Below are 18,056 nucleotides of genomic sequence, written 5' to 3'. Positions count from 1 at the left end.
TCATATATAGAAGCTCCGCATAGAGCGTTACAAGCACAGTATAATATAAACCCAGCAAACATTACTTCTCCTTCTTTTTTTTTTTTTTTTTTTTTGTTTCTTGAGACAGAGTTTCACTCTTATTGCCCAGGCTGGAGTGCGATGGTGTGATCTTGGCTCACCGCAACCTCCGCCTCTTGGGTTCAAGCAATTCTCTTGCTTCAGCCTCCTGAGTAGCTGGGATTACAGGTATGTGCCACTACGCCCGGCTAATTTTGTATTTTTAGTAGAGACGGGTTTCACCATGTTGGCCAGGCTAGTCTCGAACACCCAACCTCAGGTGATCCGCCCACCTTGGCCTCCCAAAGTGCTGGGATTACAGGCATGAGCCACTGTGCCCAGCCTTCTTCTTTAAAAAAAATTTTTTTTGAGACAGAGTCTTGCTATGTTGCCTAGGCTGGTCTTGAACTCCTAGACTCAAGTGATCCTCCCACCTTGGCCTCCTCTGTAGCTGGGACTACAGGTGTGAGCCACCACACCCAGCCTGGTTCTACCTTCTAATGATTGGTAGTTTTAAATATTGCTTTTCTTTCTTTTCTTTTTTGAGACAGAGTCTTGCTCTGTCACCCGGGCTGGAGTGCAGTGATACGATCCCGGCTCACTGCAACCTCTGCCTCCCGGGATCAAGCAATTGTCCTGCTTCAGTCTCCTGAGTAGCTGGGACTACAGGTGCGTGCCACCACGCTTGGCTAATTTTTGCATTTTTAATAGAGACGAGGTTTCACCATGTTGCCCAGGCTGGTCTTGAACTCCTGACCTCAGGTGATCCATCCACCTTGGCCTCCCAAAGTACCGGGATTACAGGCATGAGCCACCGTGTCCGGCCTGCTTTTCTTATTCTTTTGCTTTTATAGATAATATAGCCATGGATATTCTCCTAAATGCCATCTTTTTCTTTGGGGGATTGGGTTATTTATTCATCATGGGGTGATCTGTGTTATCCAATTAAATAAGTTTTTTGTTTGGTTGTTTGTTTTTTTGAGACAGAGTCTCGCTCTGTTGCCCAGGCTGGAGTGCAGTGGCATGATCTCACCTCACTGCAACCTCCACCTCCCAGGTTCAATTGATTCTCCTGCCTCAGCCTCCCAAGTAGCTGGGATTACAGGTGCATGCCACCACACCTGGCTAATTTTTGTATTTTTAGTAGAGATGGGATTTCCCCATGTTGGCCTGGGTGGTCTCAAACTCCTGGCCTCAAGTGATCCACCTGCCTTGGCCTCCCAAAGTGCTGGGATTCCATGTATGAGCCACTATGCCAGCCTGTTTTTTGAGAGAGGGTCTCTGTCACTCAGGCTGGAGTGCAGTGGCATGATCACAGCTCACTGCAGCCTCAACCTCCTGAACTCAAGTGATTCTCCCACCTCAGCCTGCTGAGTAGCTAGGACTACAGGCATGCACCACCACACCTAATTTTTGTATTTTTTGTAGAGATGGGGTTTCGCCACGTTACCCAGACTGGTCTCAAACTCCTGGGCTCAAGTGATCCACCTGCCTTTGCCTCCCAAAGTGTTGGGATTGCAGGTGTGAGCCACTACATCCAGCCCTAATATTTTATTATTATTTGTAGAGACGGATCATTATGTTGCCGGGACTGGTCTCGATATTCTGGACTCAAGCAATCCTCCTGCCTCAAACCCCGTAAATGCTGGGATTACAGGCTTGAGCCACCACATCCGGCCTCCAGCTGCATAAGTTTTTTTTTAACCCTCTGCTATTCTTCAAGGTTCACTAGGCAGAGTGGTGGACAAAAGCCACTGTATTGGTGGCAGGAGGTCTGAGCACACATGTCACCCAAACTCTCTGGACCTTGATCTCTCATCTGCATCTTTACCGTTCCCCCAACATACCAAGGAAATTCCTGCCTCAATGCCTTTGGCCTTGCTGTTCCCTTTGCCACCAAAGAGAACTGTGTGTCCAGATATTATCCCCACGGCCTTCTGGTCTTTACTCAAATGTCATCAGAGAGACTGTTCCTCCTCCCTGTCCCCGTGTCCTTCCCCAGCCCCTCACTCTGCTCTACTCCTCTTTACAGCTCTTATAATCTCCTGATTACACATACTTGCCTGGGTATTTGTTTATTGTCCGCCTTCCCAAATAGAATTTAATCTTCACGAGAGCCAAGATGCTGTCTGTCCTGGGCCTGGAAGCGTGCCCAGCACACACAGTAGGTTCTTACTGAAAATGTGCAGCCTGAGTGGACAAAGAGATCAAATGAGACTCCTGACAATACTTAGCATATTTGTTAGTGTCTGCAAAAGCACAAAGCTGTCCTAATGAGAGGGAGAGTAATAGTAATTGGAAACTCTAGACAGTATCATATGTGGGTGGTAGAGCTCTGGAAGGTCTTGGCCAGGGTGGATGTGGGTGGGGGTTGGGGTGGGGGAGGAAGTGTTTCCTCTCTGCCAAGCTGCAGCAAGAGGCTAATGGCCTCCGCAGGGATCCAATCCAATTAAGGGCCTGGCTTCAAGTCAACTCGGGTTCCCTTCCTGGCTGGAGCAGCTTCCAAGTGACAAAATGAAACCTGTAATGTCCCCAGGATGAGACAGTCTCCAGGCGAGCAGGGCAGAAAGGGGCTGATAGTCAGGTTTCTGCTCCCAGGGGAACAGATCTGCATTGGGCCCGAATAGTTTTAATACAGAAAGAGAGAGAGAGAGAGTGTGTGTGTCTGTGTGTGTGTGTGTGTGTGTGCGCGCGCGCACGCGTGCATGTGTGCGCACGTGTGGTGGGAAGAGCCAGGAACAGCAGCTGGATTCAGTCCCTCATGGGGAAGCAACGGAAGGGGTTCAAATGCCAAATGAGGAGTCCTGGGTTCTAGTCTTAGTTCTGTTTCCACCCAACTATGGGACAGGGAAGAAAACCAAGTGGGCCAGGGAACACAAGCCCTGCCTGAGGCTCCAGTTCCCTACAACAACTGGAAAGGCAACTGTCCATGCATTCAGGCTTAATTGCACTCAGAAGTCTATTTCAACTGTATTTATTTATTTATTCATGTATTTATGAGAAGGAGTCTCACTTTGTTGTCCAGGCTGGAGTGCCGTGGTGTAATCTTGGCTCACTGCAACCTCCGCCTCCCCGGTTCAAGCAATTCTCCTGCCTCAGCCTTCGAAGTAGCTGGGATTACATGTGCCCACAACCACGCCCACCTAATTTTTGTATTTTTAGTAGAGATGGGGTTTCACCATATTGGCCAGGTTGGTCTCAAACTCTTGACCTCAAGTGATCTGCCTGCCTCGGCCCCCCAAAGTGTTAGGATTACAGGCGTCAGCCACCACGCCTGGCCCTGTTTTTCCTTTTTTTTTTTTTTTTTTGGACAGAGTTTCGCTCTTGTTGCCCAGGCCGGTATAAAATGGCGCGATCTCAGCTTACTGCAACCTCCGCCTCCTGGGTTCAAGTGACCCTCCTGCTTCAGCCTCCTTAGTAGCTGGAATTACAGGCGCCTGCCACCAAGCCCAGCTACTTTTTGTATTTTTAGCAGAAATGGGGTTTCACCACGTTGACCAGGCTGGTCTCAAACTCCTGACCTCAAGTGATCCACCTGCCTCAGGCTCCCAGAGTGCTGGGATTACAGGTGTGAGCCACCGTGCCCGGCGGAGCATGATGAAATCTTATGCCATCTTACTCCATCCCACCCTGGACATGGAATCTTCCCTTTGTTCAGCATCTCTACACTTTGGGCTCATGAGTCACTTCGTAGCTCTTTCGGTTATCACATCAGCTATGGAGGTATCTCAGTGCTTGTGTTTAAGTAATCCTTATTTTACTCACTTGTTCTATTTTATTAGTAGTATTGTCATTACTCTCTTGCTGTGCCTAACTTATAAGTTAAACTTTCTCATAGGTATGCACATATGGAAGAAAACACAGTACTGTATATATAGGGTTATTACTACCCGTGGTTTCAGGCATCCACTGGTGGGTCTTAACACATAGTCCCCGGCAGATAAGAGCGGACTACTGTATTTCCTGCTGAAGCAATGAGGAAACTTACCTGGAAGGCAGCTATGCTCACCACCATCTCACCAATGCCAGTGCTTCAGAGGAAACTTATTTGGGTTAGCTATTATAACTTGCCCAATCTGGGAGTCTGGCAGTTTGCTAGGGAAGCCCATATTGAGAACTGCAACACCACCTTTACCTCCCTGATGGGTGATGTAGAATCCAGACCAACGCGGCAGATTGGTAAGAGGAAGGAAGGATAACTCCCTCTGCGTGGTGCAAGGAAGCTTCTTAAGGCAGATGGATATTTGAGTTGAACCTTGAAGAATGGGTAGGAGCCTACCTTTTCCCATGCTCACTTAGTATACAGTGTAGTGAAGAGGAACATAGGCTCCTAGAGAGTTGTGGTTTGAATCCCAGCTCCACCATCTTCCCAGTATTTGAATGACTTGTGGTTAGTTGTCCTGTGATGTTCAGTTTCCTGGTGGTTTTCGTTGTTATTGTTGTTGTTTTTGAGTCTCGCTCTGTCACCCAGGCTGGAGTGCAGTGGTGTGATCTCAGCTCACTGCAGCCTCTGCCTCCGAGGTTCAAGCGATTCTCGTGTCTCTGCCTCTGGAGTAGCTGGGATTACATGCGTGCGCCACCATGTCAAGCTACGTTTTGTGCTTTTAGTAGAGATGGGATTTCACCATGTTGGCCAGGCTGGTCTTGAGCTCCTGGCCTCAAGTGATCCACCTGTCTCGGCCTCCCTAAGTGCTGGGATTACAGGCTTGAGCCACCGTGCCTGGCCCTCAGTTTCTTTATTTGTAAAATGGGGACAATGAAAATTATGTCTTGCAATGCTGGGCATGGTGGCTCATGCCTGTAATCCCAGCACTTTGGGAGGCCAAGGCGGGTGGATCACTTAAGGTCAGGAGCTTGAGACCAGTCTGGCCAACATGGCAAAACCCCGTCTCTACTGAAAATACAAAAATTAGCCAGGCATGGTGGCACATGCCTGTAATCCCAGCTACTTGAGAGGCTGAGACATGAGAATCGCTTGAACCTGGGAGGTGGAGGTTGCAGTGAGATGAGATTGTGCCATTGCACTTCAACCTGTGTGACAGAGCGAGACTCCGTCTCAAAAAATAAATAAATAAATAAATAAATAAATAAATAAATCAAGCCTTGCAAGACCATGATGAATAAATATGATTGGATATGAAAGCACCCAGCTAGGTGTCTGGCATGCAGTGTGAGAGCTCAGTGACCGGTCAAGAATATGGACAGACGGGAATAATACCAACAGCTAGTGTCTACAGAGCACTTACAATCCAAGCTCTTAACACAGACTAATTTATCAATGATCCTATTAAATATTAATAGGTACTAATTTTATATCCATGTTTACAGATGAGAAAATGGTACTAATTTAGATCCATTTTTACTGATGAGAAAATGAAGCACAGAGAGGTTAAGTAAGTATCCTGAGTTAGTAAATAACAGAGGCAGGATTGGAAGCCAGGCAGTCTGGCCCCAGAGTCCATGTGCATAGCAGCTCATTCTGCTGCTGAAATTGCAGAACTTTGAGCTGAGACAGTCAGCGAGCAGCACCACAGAGTTAGATGTGGGAGGAGGAAAGTGTGTCATCAAGGGAGGCTTACTGGAGGAAAACCTGACCCCCTGTGAAGGGGCAGTCATAAACACAAACCACCTGGCTTCCTAGACTGGAAGAGCGTTACAATCCAAATGTTATGTCAGGGGTACATGAAACCATAGGATAAACATGGTACAGTCACTCACTCCATAGGCTATTTTTTGTTTGTTTGTTTGAGACAGAGTTTCGCTCTTGTTGTCCAGGCTGGAGTGCAATGGCGCAATCTCAGCTTACTGCAACCTCCGCCTCCCAGGTTCAAGCGATTCTCCTGCCTCAGCCTCCCAAGTAGCTGGGATTACAGGCATGTACCACCACGCCCGGCTAATTTTGTATTTTTAGTGGAGACAGGGTTTCTCCATGTTGATCAGACTGGTCTCGAACTCCCGACCTCAGGTGATCCATCCGCCTTGGCCTCCCAAAGTGCTGGGATTATAGGTGTGAGCCACTGCGCCAGGCCCACTCGATAAATTTTTATTGTGTACCGTGAGCTGTCCTCTGAGCCAGGAATATAGCCATAAACAAAACTAAACAAAAAATCCTTGCCCTTATGGCATTTATGTTCTAGTGGGGGAAGACAGACAATAAGCAGATAAATAGGTAGATGTATATCAGAGGGTCGTAAGTGTTATGAAGAGAGATAAAGTGGAGGGTGGAGTGAAAGATAGCAACTTGCAACGTTGCACAGGGTAGTATTTGGGGAGAGCTCTCTGAGAAGATGACATTTGAGCAAAGAGCCAAAGGAAGTAAGGGAGTGGGAGTTGCAGAAATTCTGGGGGAAGAATGTTCCAGAGAGGGGGAAGAGCAAATGCAAAGGCCCTGAGGCCACAGTGTGCTTGGCATATTCAAGGACTAGAAAGGAGGCCAGTGAGGCTGGGGTGGAGAGCAAAGGGGAGAATGGTAGGAGATGAGGTCAGAGGGGTGTGTGGGAGGAGACAACACGTCTCCACCCATCTTCAAGATTTCTGTGTGCTATAAAAACAAGCCTGAGTAAAGAATGTAAAACAGGCATGCATTTCAAAATTGGAAGAGGAGGCTTGACTGCAATGTGCTTAGGGGGCCTCCCCTGCATAAACATCCTCTTTCCCTTTCACCCACTCCCAGGACTGACTGCCCATCCATGGGAGCCACATGAGGGCGGAACTTGGGAAACTGTAGGTGTGACTGTGACTAGGTCTAAGCACAGGCTCTGGGTCTGAGCCTCTTCCTGGGGGACTTCCCATTGGGTAGGAGGAGCCCAGGAGATCATCACCACCGCAGGGCTCTGTGGAGGAGAATGCCACTGGCTTCCTCCCAGCTAAGATCTGTGTTTAGTCAATGAAGCCTAAAGGACCGTGGTCTGTTCTTCCTTCCATACCCTGGTGCTGTGAGGCCGGTTGGAGCCTGCGACAGACAACCCACCACCAGGAATATTTGCTGCCTCTAACTCAATTTTTTTTTTTTTTTTTTTTTTTTTTGAGACGAATTTTGCTCTGTCGCCCAGGCTGGAGTACAGTGGCGTGATCTCGGCTCACAGCAACCTTTGCCTCCCCGGTTCAAGCGATTCTCCTGCCTCAGCCTCCCGAGTAGCTAGGATTACAGGCATGTGCCACCACACCCAGCTAATTCTCGTATTTTTAGTAAAGATGGGGTTTCGCCATGCTGGCCAGGCTGGTCTCGAACTCCTGACCTCAGGTGATCCACTTGCCTCGGTCTCCCAATGTGTTGGGATTACAGGCATGAGCCACTGTGCCCGGCCTCAATTTGATCAATTCTCAGGCACATTGAGTTTCTGCTGAATTGTCTTTTGGCTTAGATCTGCTTTGAACTGATTCACCATTTGGTTGCTTTTTGGTAGGGCAGAGAGGGTGGATTCTGGAAGGAAACTTTGCTTCAGTTCATGATTCTATGAAAAATTAACACTGAGTTCAGTCCAGAGTCCAGTCAGTCACTTCAGGATTTTCATGGTTCAAGCCCCCATCTAAGGGAAGCCTCCTAGAATTTATTTTTTATTTATTTTCAACGAACTAGCTGGGCATAGAGTAGAATATGATGCCACATTCTAGCCTGCAGGGGTGGTAGGGACAGAATAAGTCTCAATGCAGGTAACAGCCATACTGACGGAGCAGCACATATGGTAAGGCAAGAATCAGTAATTAGCCCCGTCCACTTCTAGATAATGAAACTGAGGCTTAGGGGTTTTAAGGACATTGCCTTGTCGGATTTGAACTTAAACAGTCAGACTACAGAGCATGTGTTCCTGACCACTGGGATACACTGGCTCTTTCACGGAGCCTCTACGAGAAAATTTGAGCAACTTGCCTTGGGCTGGCAGAGGAAGAAATTGCAAGTTTCACTGTATTTTCATGCCTACATACAATTTGTTCAAACATTCTGGTATGTGCTAGGCACCGAAGATATGGAGACAAACCTCCCATGTCTGGGCCTCCTGGAACTCACTATTTATCCCAACCTGGGAAGTTGGGAGGAGTAGCTGTGAGTCAAGTATTATGGAAAGTCAGAAAAGGGCACAAGTAATTGTTTCCAGAGGAGGTGAAATTTGCCCCAGGCACTCAACGGCAGCAAAGTAGGACCAGGTGCCTACAATCTCAGGGCAAGCACAGCTCTTGCCCTCGGGGGCTTAAATCCCAGGGCAGTTTAACTGGTTTGCGGACCACTTACTTCAGAATTGTCCTGGTGCTTGCTAAGATGTAGATTTCTCTTTTTCCCAGAGGATCTGGGAAACACATAAAGCGGGGCTGCGTGTAGCACCGAGGTGATTCTGACGCACACTCAAATTTGCTAGGTGAGCGGGGGCGGGGAGGTGGGGGGAATAAATGGGTGTGGGCAGTGGGGAACAAGATGGACAACGACTTAGGAGTCCTTAGTGGCCTGCAGGCACTGAGATTGCAGTTCAAGATCGTGAGCTTTGAGAGTTGTTACTCTCCAAGGGCTAGCTCAGAGCCTGAAACACAGTAAGGTTTCATAAATATTTGTGAATATGCGCCCGGCGCGGTGGCTCACGCCTGTAATCCCAGCACTTTGGGAGGCCGAGGCGGGCGGATCACGAGGTCAGGAGATCGAGACCATCCTGGCTAACGCCGTGAAATGCCGTCTCTACAAAAAATACAAAAAATTAGCCGGGCGCGGTGGCGGGCGCCTGTAGTCCCAGCTACTTGGGAGGCTGAGGCAGGAGAATGGCGTGAACCGAGGAGGCAGAGTTTGCAGTGAGCCGAGATCGCGCCACTGCACTCCAGCCTAGGCGATAGAGCCAGACTCTGTCTCAAAAGAAAAAAAAAAAAAATACATATATATATATATATATATATATATATATATATATATATGTATGTATGTATGTATTTGTGAATATGCTGGCTGCCAAGATCGAAAGGATCAGGAGCGTCAAAGGGAAAAACGAAGTCAGAGGCAGAAGAAAAAGGTGTTCCCCAGGCGATGTAAACTTTCCAGTAAGTTGTCTTGGAAAAGGCAACTCCGCATAATAGAGGGAGTTGGGGAGGTGGCCGCTGCGGGAAAGGGCGATGAGTCCTAGGGTGCCGCAGCGGGGGAGTGGGTAGGAGGCGCCTCTTCGCTTCCCCAGGCTGGCCGAGGCATGAGGTCACCTGGCACAGCACCAGCAGCAGCTGCGGAGGACGCGCAGGCGCTGCGGCGGGAGGCAGTGTCAGGCTCGGGCCCCTGGGGAATTCCTCCCCCACTTCCCCCCCCTTCCCCCCACCAGTCCCCTCGAGAGGCGTACCCGGGTCCCGCCCGCCCGAGCCTGAGCTTTGTACCGCCCACCAAGGCCACGCCCCCCACCAGCTTTGAGGCACCGCAGAAGTCCTTTCTTCGGCTCCGGAGCGATCCCGCCGCCTTCCCCGCTCGAGGCCACGCCCCCGTGCTCCTGCCGCCTTATTTTCCCCGGAGAGTCCCGAGGCGCCGCGCCTTGGCCCCGCCTACAGCCCGAGGCCCCGCCCCCGGCGCCCCTCCCAGCCCTTTGAAGCGGCTCTGGCTGCGGCTGCCTCAGAGTGGCGCGGGGGGCGTGGGGCGGTGCTGAGGAGCTGAAGCCGTGGCCAGCTCGACGCCGGACAGTCCAGCGAGCAGCACGGCGGGAACCGGCAGCCGGAGCAGTCCCGGAGCAGAAGCAGTAGCAGCAGCCGTCGCCGTTCGCGGAGCGCAGCCGAGCCGGCCATGGCGTTGTCGATGCCGCTGAATGGGCTGAAGGAGGAGGACAAAGAGCCCCTCATCGAGCTCTTCGTCAAGGTGAGCGCTCGCCTCGCGGTCCCGCCCTGCCGAGCCCCCGGCGCCCTCCCGGCTGCGGGGAGCGGCGTCCCGGGGCTCTCCCGAGGCGCCCCAGCTCGGCGCCAGCACCCGTCCCGCTGCGGGCTCCCGCGCCCCCGGCCCATTGTCTGGGGGCCGCCCGCGCCTTCCCGCCTCCGAGGGCCAGTCGAGGGGTCCGGGTTGGGGACCCGGGCGGCGGCCACCGTCTCCAGCTCGCGGGCTCCGGCGGACGCCAGACCAGCGTCCCGCGCCCGGGTGGGTCGGGAAGAGCCCGCGGGCGGGACTTGCCTGCTCGGGGGCCCCAGCGCCGGGCGCGCGCGGGTCCTGTCACCACCCCCGCCCGGGCGCCGGGGCCCGGCCCCACCCGCTCCCCAGCGCTCCGCTCCGCTCCGCCGCCCGATGAGCTTTCAAACGAACTTCTTTGAACGCGTTTTTGAGAAAGCATTTGCTCCCCACTGGTCTGAAACGGAAACTTTAATTTTCGATGCAATCTTAAACAAATTTACCAAAGAGCAGGTGCTCTTGGACCTTCGGAAAAGACCGAGATTCCCAACTTGTGTTTTTCTGTCTTGGGCATTTACTGGCGTTCTCGTTTCTCAAGCGCGGAGTGTTCTGTATGATGCAACATTTTGGCTTCTCCCCCCGGCTTTGCTGCTTCGGGAAGGATTGTGTGTGCCCTTTTGTTTTGAAACAAATTGAGGGAGAGAATTCTTAACTTCCTTGGGCTTTAAAGGGTTGGTTTTCCCTTGTGTCTTCAGCTTTCATGTCCTGGAACTTATTTGCTTACACATACTACCCCTCTTCCTTTGCTTTTCTCTTTAATACTTTTTATTTTAGCAAAGGAGAGAGTCGAAGTTATAAACATCTGAATCCAGCTCCTTCCCTCAAAACTTAAAAAAAAAAAACACTGAGCTTCTTCCAGCTACTTAAAAAGCCAGGCTCATTCAGAGCTAGGCAACATACCGGAAAGTAAATGGTCATCTAGAACTATTGGGTTCTTTATACTTCCCCGAGTTTTTACTTTAAAGAAAGGACATCTCAGGGTGTGTTTAAGAGATAAAGAGGGGCTGGGCGCGGTGGCTCATGCCTGTAATCGCAGCACTTTCGGAGGCCGAGGTGGGAGGATTACTTGAGCTCAAAAGTTCGAGTCCAGCCTGAACAAGATGGCGAAACCCTGTCTCTACAAAAAAATACAAAAATTAGCTGGGAGCGATGTTACGCGCCTGTACTACTCTGGAGGCTGCGGTGGGAGAATCGCTTGAGCTCGGGAGGTCGAGGCTGCAGTGAGCCACGTCGCACCACTGCATTCCAGCCTGGGCGACAGAGCAAGACCCTGTCTCAAACAAAAGAGATGGAGAGAAGAAATAATCTGCATTTATTTTTGCAGTCTTCAGTAATGACCGAAACAGTGTTTACCTTAGGATTTTCTTTCAATTGTCAATTTTCGTTTTTTTTTCTTTTTTGGTCCAGGGAACTGAAACAGCAGACAGGTATATAACCCCCCAAATATCAAAGCGTTTCGGTTACTTTGAGTGGCGTAGAATGTAGGAAGGAACCTGAAATATAAGAAAGGAAGGAGGCCGGGCGCGGTGGCTCACGCCTGTAATCCCAGCACTTTGGGAGGCTGAGGCTGGCAGATCACGAGGTCAGGAGATCGAGGCCACCATGGTGAAACCCCCGTCTCTACTAAAAATACAAAAATTAGCTGGGCGTGGTGGCGCGTGCCTGTAGTCCCAGCTACTCGGGAGGCTGAGGCAGGAGAATTGCTTGAACCCAGGAGGCAGAGGTTGTGGTGAGCCGAGACTGCGCCACTGCACTCCAGCCTGGGCAACAGAGCAAGACTCCATCTCAAAAAAAAAAAAAAAAAAAGAGGAAGGGTGGTGGGTGGAAAACAGCACGGAGAAGGGAAACAAGTGGCCAGAGATTAGTTAAAAACATTTTTACAGAGTAAGGAATAGGCAGGAATTTCCATAAACTCAAAAAAAGTGCATCCATGAGTAATCTGTAAAACATGATACTTAACGGTGAAACTTTGGAACAGTATTAAACTTAGAATAAGATAAAGCTACTATCTGGCTGGGTGAGGTGACTCACGCCTGTAGCATTTTGGGAGGCTGAGATGGGGAGATCACTTGAGGCCAGGAGTTTGAGACCAGCCTGGCCAACATGGTGAAACCCTGTCTCTACTAAAAATAGAAAAATTATCCAGGCATGGTGGTGGGCCCAGCTATTCGGGAGGCTGAGGCATGAGAATCGCTTGAACCAGGGAGGCGAAGGTTGGAGTGAGCCAAAATCAAGTCACTGCACTCCATCCTGGGCGACAGAGTGAGACTTCGTCTCAAAAAAAAAAAAAAAGAAAGATAAAGCTATTATCAGTTAATGGCTCTATTCAGCATTCTATTGGAGAAGCTAATCAAAGAAAACAAGAAAAATTAAGTATCTGAATTAGGAAGAGATTGGTGCTTAACGCCCTGCTTACTATTAATTTCATCTTTCAGTTAGAATAGCAGAGGGGCGTGGTGCAGTTTTCCAAACTTGAGTCAATTGTATACCCTTTCTGTTTTTCATATTTGTGTTGAGAACCACTGAAAATCATCCTTCCTATCACTAGTTGTAAGCCTTTCTCATTGGGCTTGGTGGCAGAGAATCAGGGTTCAAGTCACAGTTCTTTACTCCTTGGTTGGGTTACCCTAGGTAGTTTGTTTTCACTCTTTAAGCCTTATTTGTCTCATTTGTGAAATAAATGTTTTCTGCTACCCAGTGATTCAACATAGGCAAAACTTTGCACTGATACAGATCAGGTTTTTTTTTTTTTTTTTTTTTGAGATGATGTCTCGCTCTGTCACCCTGGCTGCTGGTGTGCAGTGGTGCGATCTCAGCTCACTGCACCCTCTGCCTCCCAGGTTCAAGTGATTCTTTTTTTTTTTTTTTTTTTTTTTGAGACGGAGTCTCGCTCTGTCGCCCAGGCTGGAGTGCAGTGGCGCGATCTCAGCTCACTGCAAGCTCCGCCTCCCGGGTTCACGCCATTCTCCTGCCTCAGCCTCTCTGAGTAGCTGGGACTACAGGCGCCCGCCACCACGCCCGGCTAATTTTTTGTATTTTTAGTAGAGACGGGATTTCACCGTGGTCTCGATCTCCTGACTTCGTGATCCGCCCGCCTCGGCCTCCCAAAGTGCTGGGATTACAAGCATGAGCCACCGCGCCCGGCCTCAGGTGATTCTTCTGCCTTAACCTTCCGAGGAGCGTGTGCACCACTAGGCCTGGCTGATTTTTGTAGTTTAGTAGAGACTGGGTTTCACCATGTTGGCCAGGCTGGTCTCAAACTCCTGACCTTCAGTGATCTGCCCGCCTTGGCCTCCCAAAGTGCTGGGATTACAGGCTTGAGCCTCTGTGCTCGGCCCCTAGACCAGTTTGTTTGAAAGGGGAAAAAAGGACAGGTAAAATGTGGTAAAGGGCATTCTTGATCTCTTCTCAAAACCTATGTGTGGGAAATGCAAATGGGGGAAATACCCTTGTAAATATAGTTATTTTGAAAGCAGTGGGCCAGGTGTGGTGGCTCACTCCTGTAATCCCAGCCCTTTGGGAGGCGGAGGGGGGTGGATCACTTGAGGTTGAGACCAGCCTGGCCAACATGGCGAAACCGCATTTCTACTAAAAATACAAAAATTAGCCACGCATAGTGGTGCATGGCTGTAATCCCAGCTACTCGGGAGACTGAGGCAGGAGAATTGCTTGAACCTGGGAGGCGGTGGTTGCAGTGAGCCGAGATGGTGCCACTGCACTCCAGCCTGGGCGACAGAGCGAGACTCCATCTCAAAAAATAAAAACCACAGAGGCTGTGGTTGGCCAGAGTGGTATGTTGAACAGTGTTAACCTGCCAAGAGGTATCTGAGTTTGTAGAAGAAAACTATTTGCAGGCCGGGCGCGGTGGCTCACGCTTGTAATCCCAGCACTTTGGGAGGCCGAGGCGGGCGGATCACGAGGTCAGGAGATCGAGACCACGGTGAAACCCCATCTCTACTAAAAATACAAAAAACAAAATTAGCCGGGCGTGGTGGCGGGCACCTGTAGTCCCAGCTACTCGGAGAGGCTGAGGCAGGAGAATGGCGTGAACCTGGGAGGCGGAGCTTGCAGTGAGCCGAGATCGCGCCACTGCACTCCAGCCTGGGCGACAGAGCAAGACTCCGTCTCAAAAAAAAAAAAAAGAAAAAAGAAAACTATTTACAGTTGAAGCACATAGCATGTATAGAAATTAGAAATTCGGTGGTGGTGCTAGGGGGAAGGCCAAGAGATATAATGGGGCTTTGAGCCTACCTGTCTAGCTAGCAATGAGCTCTACATTTAAGAGAGAGAGAGAGAGAGATGAGCACCTTCTCAAATAGTGTGACTGAACTCACAGCTGCATTTCCTTCCTTGTGAGTAGTTTTTGGAGTTTTGTCTGCCCATGAGCCCATTAACTCCCTGTCATCTGTATAACAGCAGGATGGTTTTTTTTGGTTCGTTTTTGTTTTGTTTTACCCTCAACATCTGGAGGATAGATAGGATTCCCTCTCAAAAGTAAAAAAGGCAGCTGGGCTGTGGTGGCTCATGCCTGTAATTCCAGTACTTTGGGAGGCTGAGGGAGGCGGATCTCTTGAGCCCAGGAGTTCCAGACCAGCCTGGGCAACGTAGCAAAACCCCATCTCTACAAAAAATACAAAAAATTGGCTGGTTGTGATGATACATGCTTGTGGTCCCAGCTGAGGTGGGAGGATTCCTTTAGCCTTGGAGGCAGAGGTTCCTGTGAGCCGTGATTGTGCCACTGCACTCCAGCTTGGGTGAGACCCTATCTCTAAATAAATAAATGAAAAAATAGGTAAGTAACTAAGCTGGGCCTGGTGGCCCATGCCTATAGCCCTAGCCCTAGAGGCTGAGGGTGGGAGGATTGCTTGAGCCCAGGAGTTCAAGGCTGCAGTGAGCTTATGATCATGTACCTGTACTCCAATCTGGGTGACAGAGCAAGACCCTGTCTCGGGGGGAAAAAAAAAGGCTTACAATGACAATCATCCTTAACAGTGGAGATGCTCTCTACCCCACCCAGAGGAGCCTGGTAGCTGTATATATTTCCAGCTGGGAACCACCAACAGATACGGTATATTTCTGACCTTTTAGCAAGGGCATAAGGTACCTTATAATCTGGGTTTCTTTCTTTCTTTCTTTTTTTTAAGACGGAGTTTCGCTCTTGTTACCCCTCCACTTCCCGAGTGGCTGGGACTACAGGCGCACGCCACCATGCCTGGCTAATTTTGTATTTTTAGTAGAGACGGAGTTTCTTCATGTTGGTCAGGCTTGTCTCGAACTCCTGACCTCAGGGTATCCGCCTGCCTTGGCCTCCAAAAGTGCTGGGATTACAGGCGTGAGCCATCGAGCCCGACCTACTGCCTGGGTTTCTAATCCAATATGTCCGGTTACTAATTGTGTATCCCAGGATACATCACTTAAACCTCTCTGTGCCACATCTGCACAGTTGGGATATTAGTAGAACAGTCCTATGGGATAAATTAATATATGTAGTATGCAACAATCTTAGAACAATGTCTAGTACACAGTAAGCAAATAAATGCTAGTTGTGTATAATTTTGTATGAATATATATTTATATGCAGGTCTCCCCTACTAGATAAGCAGTAAATTCTTTGAGGATAGGGTGTGCATATGGTTCAGAGTGCCTGCAACTTAAGAGGATGCCAAATGTTTGAAATGAGAATTGCTCCCTTCTTTCAGAGAATTCTGTTGTCGAGCATTTTGTTGTCAATGTATGTCTCTACCATGCTTTGGAATTAGAAACCACTTACTGAGATCCCGATGGTTAGAGCATCAAAGCATGGTTCTTCATCCTGTTTTCTCTAGCCTCCAGTCTCCAAACCCAGTGTAATTTTATCTACTCACCTCTTTTTTTCTCCTTTTAATACTTTCAGTCTTTTTTTTTTTCGAGATGGGGTCTTGCACTGTTACTCAGGCTGGAGTGCAGTGGCACGATCTTGGCTCACTGCAACCTCTGCCTCCCGAGTTCAAGCGATTCTCCTGCCGCAGACTCCCGAGTAGCTGGGGTTACAGGCACCCGCCACCATGGCCAGCTAATTTTTTGTATTTTTAGTAGAGACGAGGAGCTAATTTGTATTTTTAGTAGAGATGGGGTTTCACTATGTTGGCCAGGCTGGTCTTGAAACCCTCACCTAGTGATCCACCCGCCTCGGCCTCCCAAAGTGCTGGGATTACAGGCAGCCACCGTGCCAGTCTTTTATATATTTACTAGTGTTTCTTCTTGGCTATGTCCAGAATTTGGGGAACCAAGATTTTTGTTTGGGTAAAACTAAGTATTAACTCTTGAACCACAAATGAGAGTAGTAGAGATGGGGTTTCTCCATCCAGCCTGGCCAACATGGCGAAAACCCATCTCTACTAAAAATACAAACATTAGCCGGGCATGGTGGCGGGTGCCTGTAATCCCAGCTACTCAGGAGTCTGAGGCAGGAGAATCACTTGAACTCGGGAGGCGGAGATTGCAGTGAGCTGAGATTGTGCCATTGCACTCCAGCCTGAGGGACAAGAGCAAGACTCTGTCTCAAAAACAATCACATCAAAAAACAGAAAGTAATCCCTTTGCGGAGTTCAGTTTTATGGGCTGGAATTTAAATTTGTTGTTGTGCCACTGTGAATTGGGACGATCACTGTCAGCAAGTAGTCACCAAGCTGCTGGGATTGGGGTGGTGTTTGTAAAAAGTTAATCTGGTGCGGGGTGGCATAACACATAAGAGTCTGTTTCTTTTGAGATATTTGGCAGAGGTTCCTAATGGGCATGGACTCTGGAGCCAGACTGCTTGACTTGAATCTGGCTTCTAGTATGTCAGACAAGTTTTTAAGCTCTCAGTGCTTCAGTTTCCTAACTTCTAATATCAGGATAATAATAATAACAATTTTATATGGTTACTGAGGGGATTAAAACCATTAATCTGTGCATATTAGTTAGGGTAGTTTAAGTTGCTGTAATAAGTTATCCCCCCACAAACAGTGGTTCAAATATGATGGAAGTTTATTTCTCACTCCTCAGTCCAGGAGAATGTCTTAGATGTTAGGGTGGCTTTCCTCCTCAGAGTCATTAAGGGACCCGGGCTCTTTCTAGCTTATTTGTCCACTAACGCCTAGAGCATTGTCCTCTTCTGAATTGTCAAAGTTGGTGGGTGACAAGTACTGTCTGCTGCCAGTGGGGGGTGGAAAACATGGAGGAAGCACATCTTAAGGGCCCCAGCCCAGAAGTTCTACCTGTTACTTCCGGTCACATTCTACTGGAGAGAACTTAGTCACATAGCTTCATCTGCAAGAGAGGCTGGCAAGTGTGGTCTAACCATATACCATCCTATGGAAAACTTTAGGAAGAGTGCTTGACACGTAGTAAACACCTGCTTTTGTCATTGATAATAGTTTCTTCTTATTATTATTTTTTGAGACGGAGTCTCGCTCTGTCGCCAGACTGGAATGCAGTGGCGCAATCTTGGCTCACTGCAACCTCTGCCTCCTGGGTTCAAGCGATTCTCCTGCCTCAGCCTCTGGAGTAGCTGGGACTACAGGCACGTGCCACCATGCCCAGCTAATTTTTGTATTTTTAGTAGAGATGGGGTTTCACCGTGTTGGTCAGGATGATCTCGATCTCCTGACCTCGTGGTCTGCCCACCTTGGCCTCCCAAAGTGCTGGGATTACAGGCGTGAGCCACCGCGCCCAGCCTAATAGTATATTATTTTTAAATGCAGGCTCTATTAGTAGGATCAGGGAGTTCTGTAAATCCTTGAAATTACAGTAAATAATTCTAATGTAAGGCTTTTTTTCTGGAAATTCATAAACCAAGGCTAAGAACCACTGTTCTAAAAGAAGTAAATAGTGGAATTCTTAGAGTCAACAATACTTTATATAAGCAAGGTATAAAAGAAGGGCTTGGGCTAGATGATCACTAAGGTCTCTTCTAGTTATTATTAACTATGACTTAAAGAATGTACCGGCATGAACTAAGTGCTAATACTGAGTTAAGTACTATGGAAGATATAAGAAATTATTAAACAGTTAATTTCTTTAGGTTTACAAATTTTATTGGAAAGAAAACAATACAAGATGGTCCATGCTTAAAGAGTCAAGTGGCGCTCACATTAAGTAGGGCTAG

The 18,056-nt window shown here is 48.8% G+C and overlaps 1 protein-coding gene across 2 annotated transcripts in view; it reads left to right on the top strand.

Annotated features, from left to right (window-relative positions):
* The first annotated feature begins 9,407 nt into the window (after positions 1-9,407).
* The window catches only part of CLIC4 (chloride intracellular channel 4), a 95,079-nt gene continuing 86,430 nt past the window's right edge, over positions 9,408-18,056 (top strand). The window contains exon 1 of one of the 2 annotated variants that reach the window (XM_055262711.2): positions 9,408-9,847. In XM_055262711.2, coding sequence (XP_055118686.1) covers positions 9,776-9,847 — 72 coding nt within the window. In that variant the 5' untranslated portion in view covers positions 9,408-9,775. The remainder of the gene's footprint in view (positions 9,848-18,056) is intronic. The other variant, XM_055262712.2, reaches the window with a different exon arrangement.

The sequence above is a fragment of the Symphalangus syndactylus genome, chromosome 22 (assembly GCF_028878055.3).
Source record: "Symphalangus syndactylus isolate Jambi chromosome 22, NHGRI_mSymSyn1-v2.1_pri, whole genome shotgun sequence".
Classification (NCBI taxonomy): domain Eukaryota; kingdom Metazoa; phylum Chordata; class Mammalia; order Primates; family Hylobatidae; genus Symphalangus; species Symphalangus syndactylus.
The sequence above is the reverse complement of the archived record's forward strand: the minus strand, read 5'-3'. Positions and strand labels throughout refer to the sequence as shown.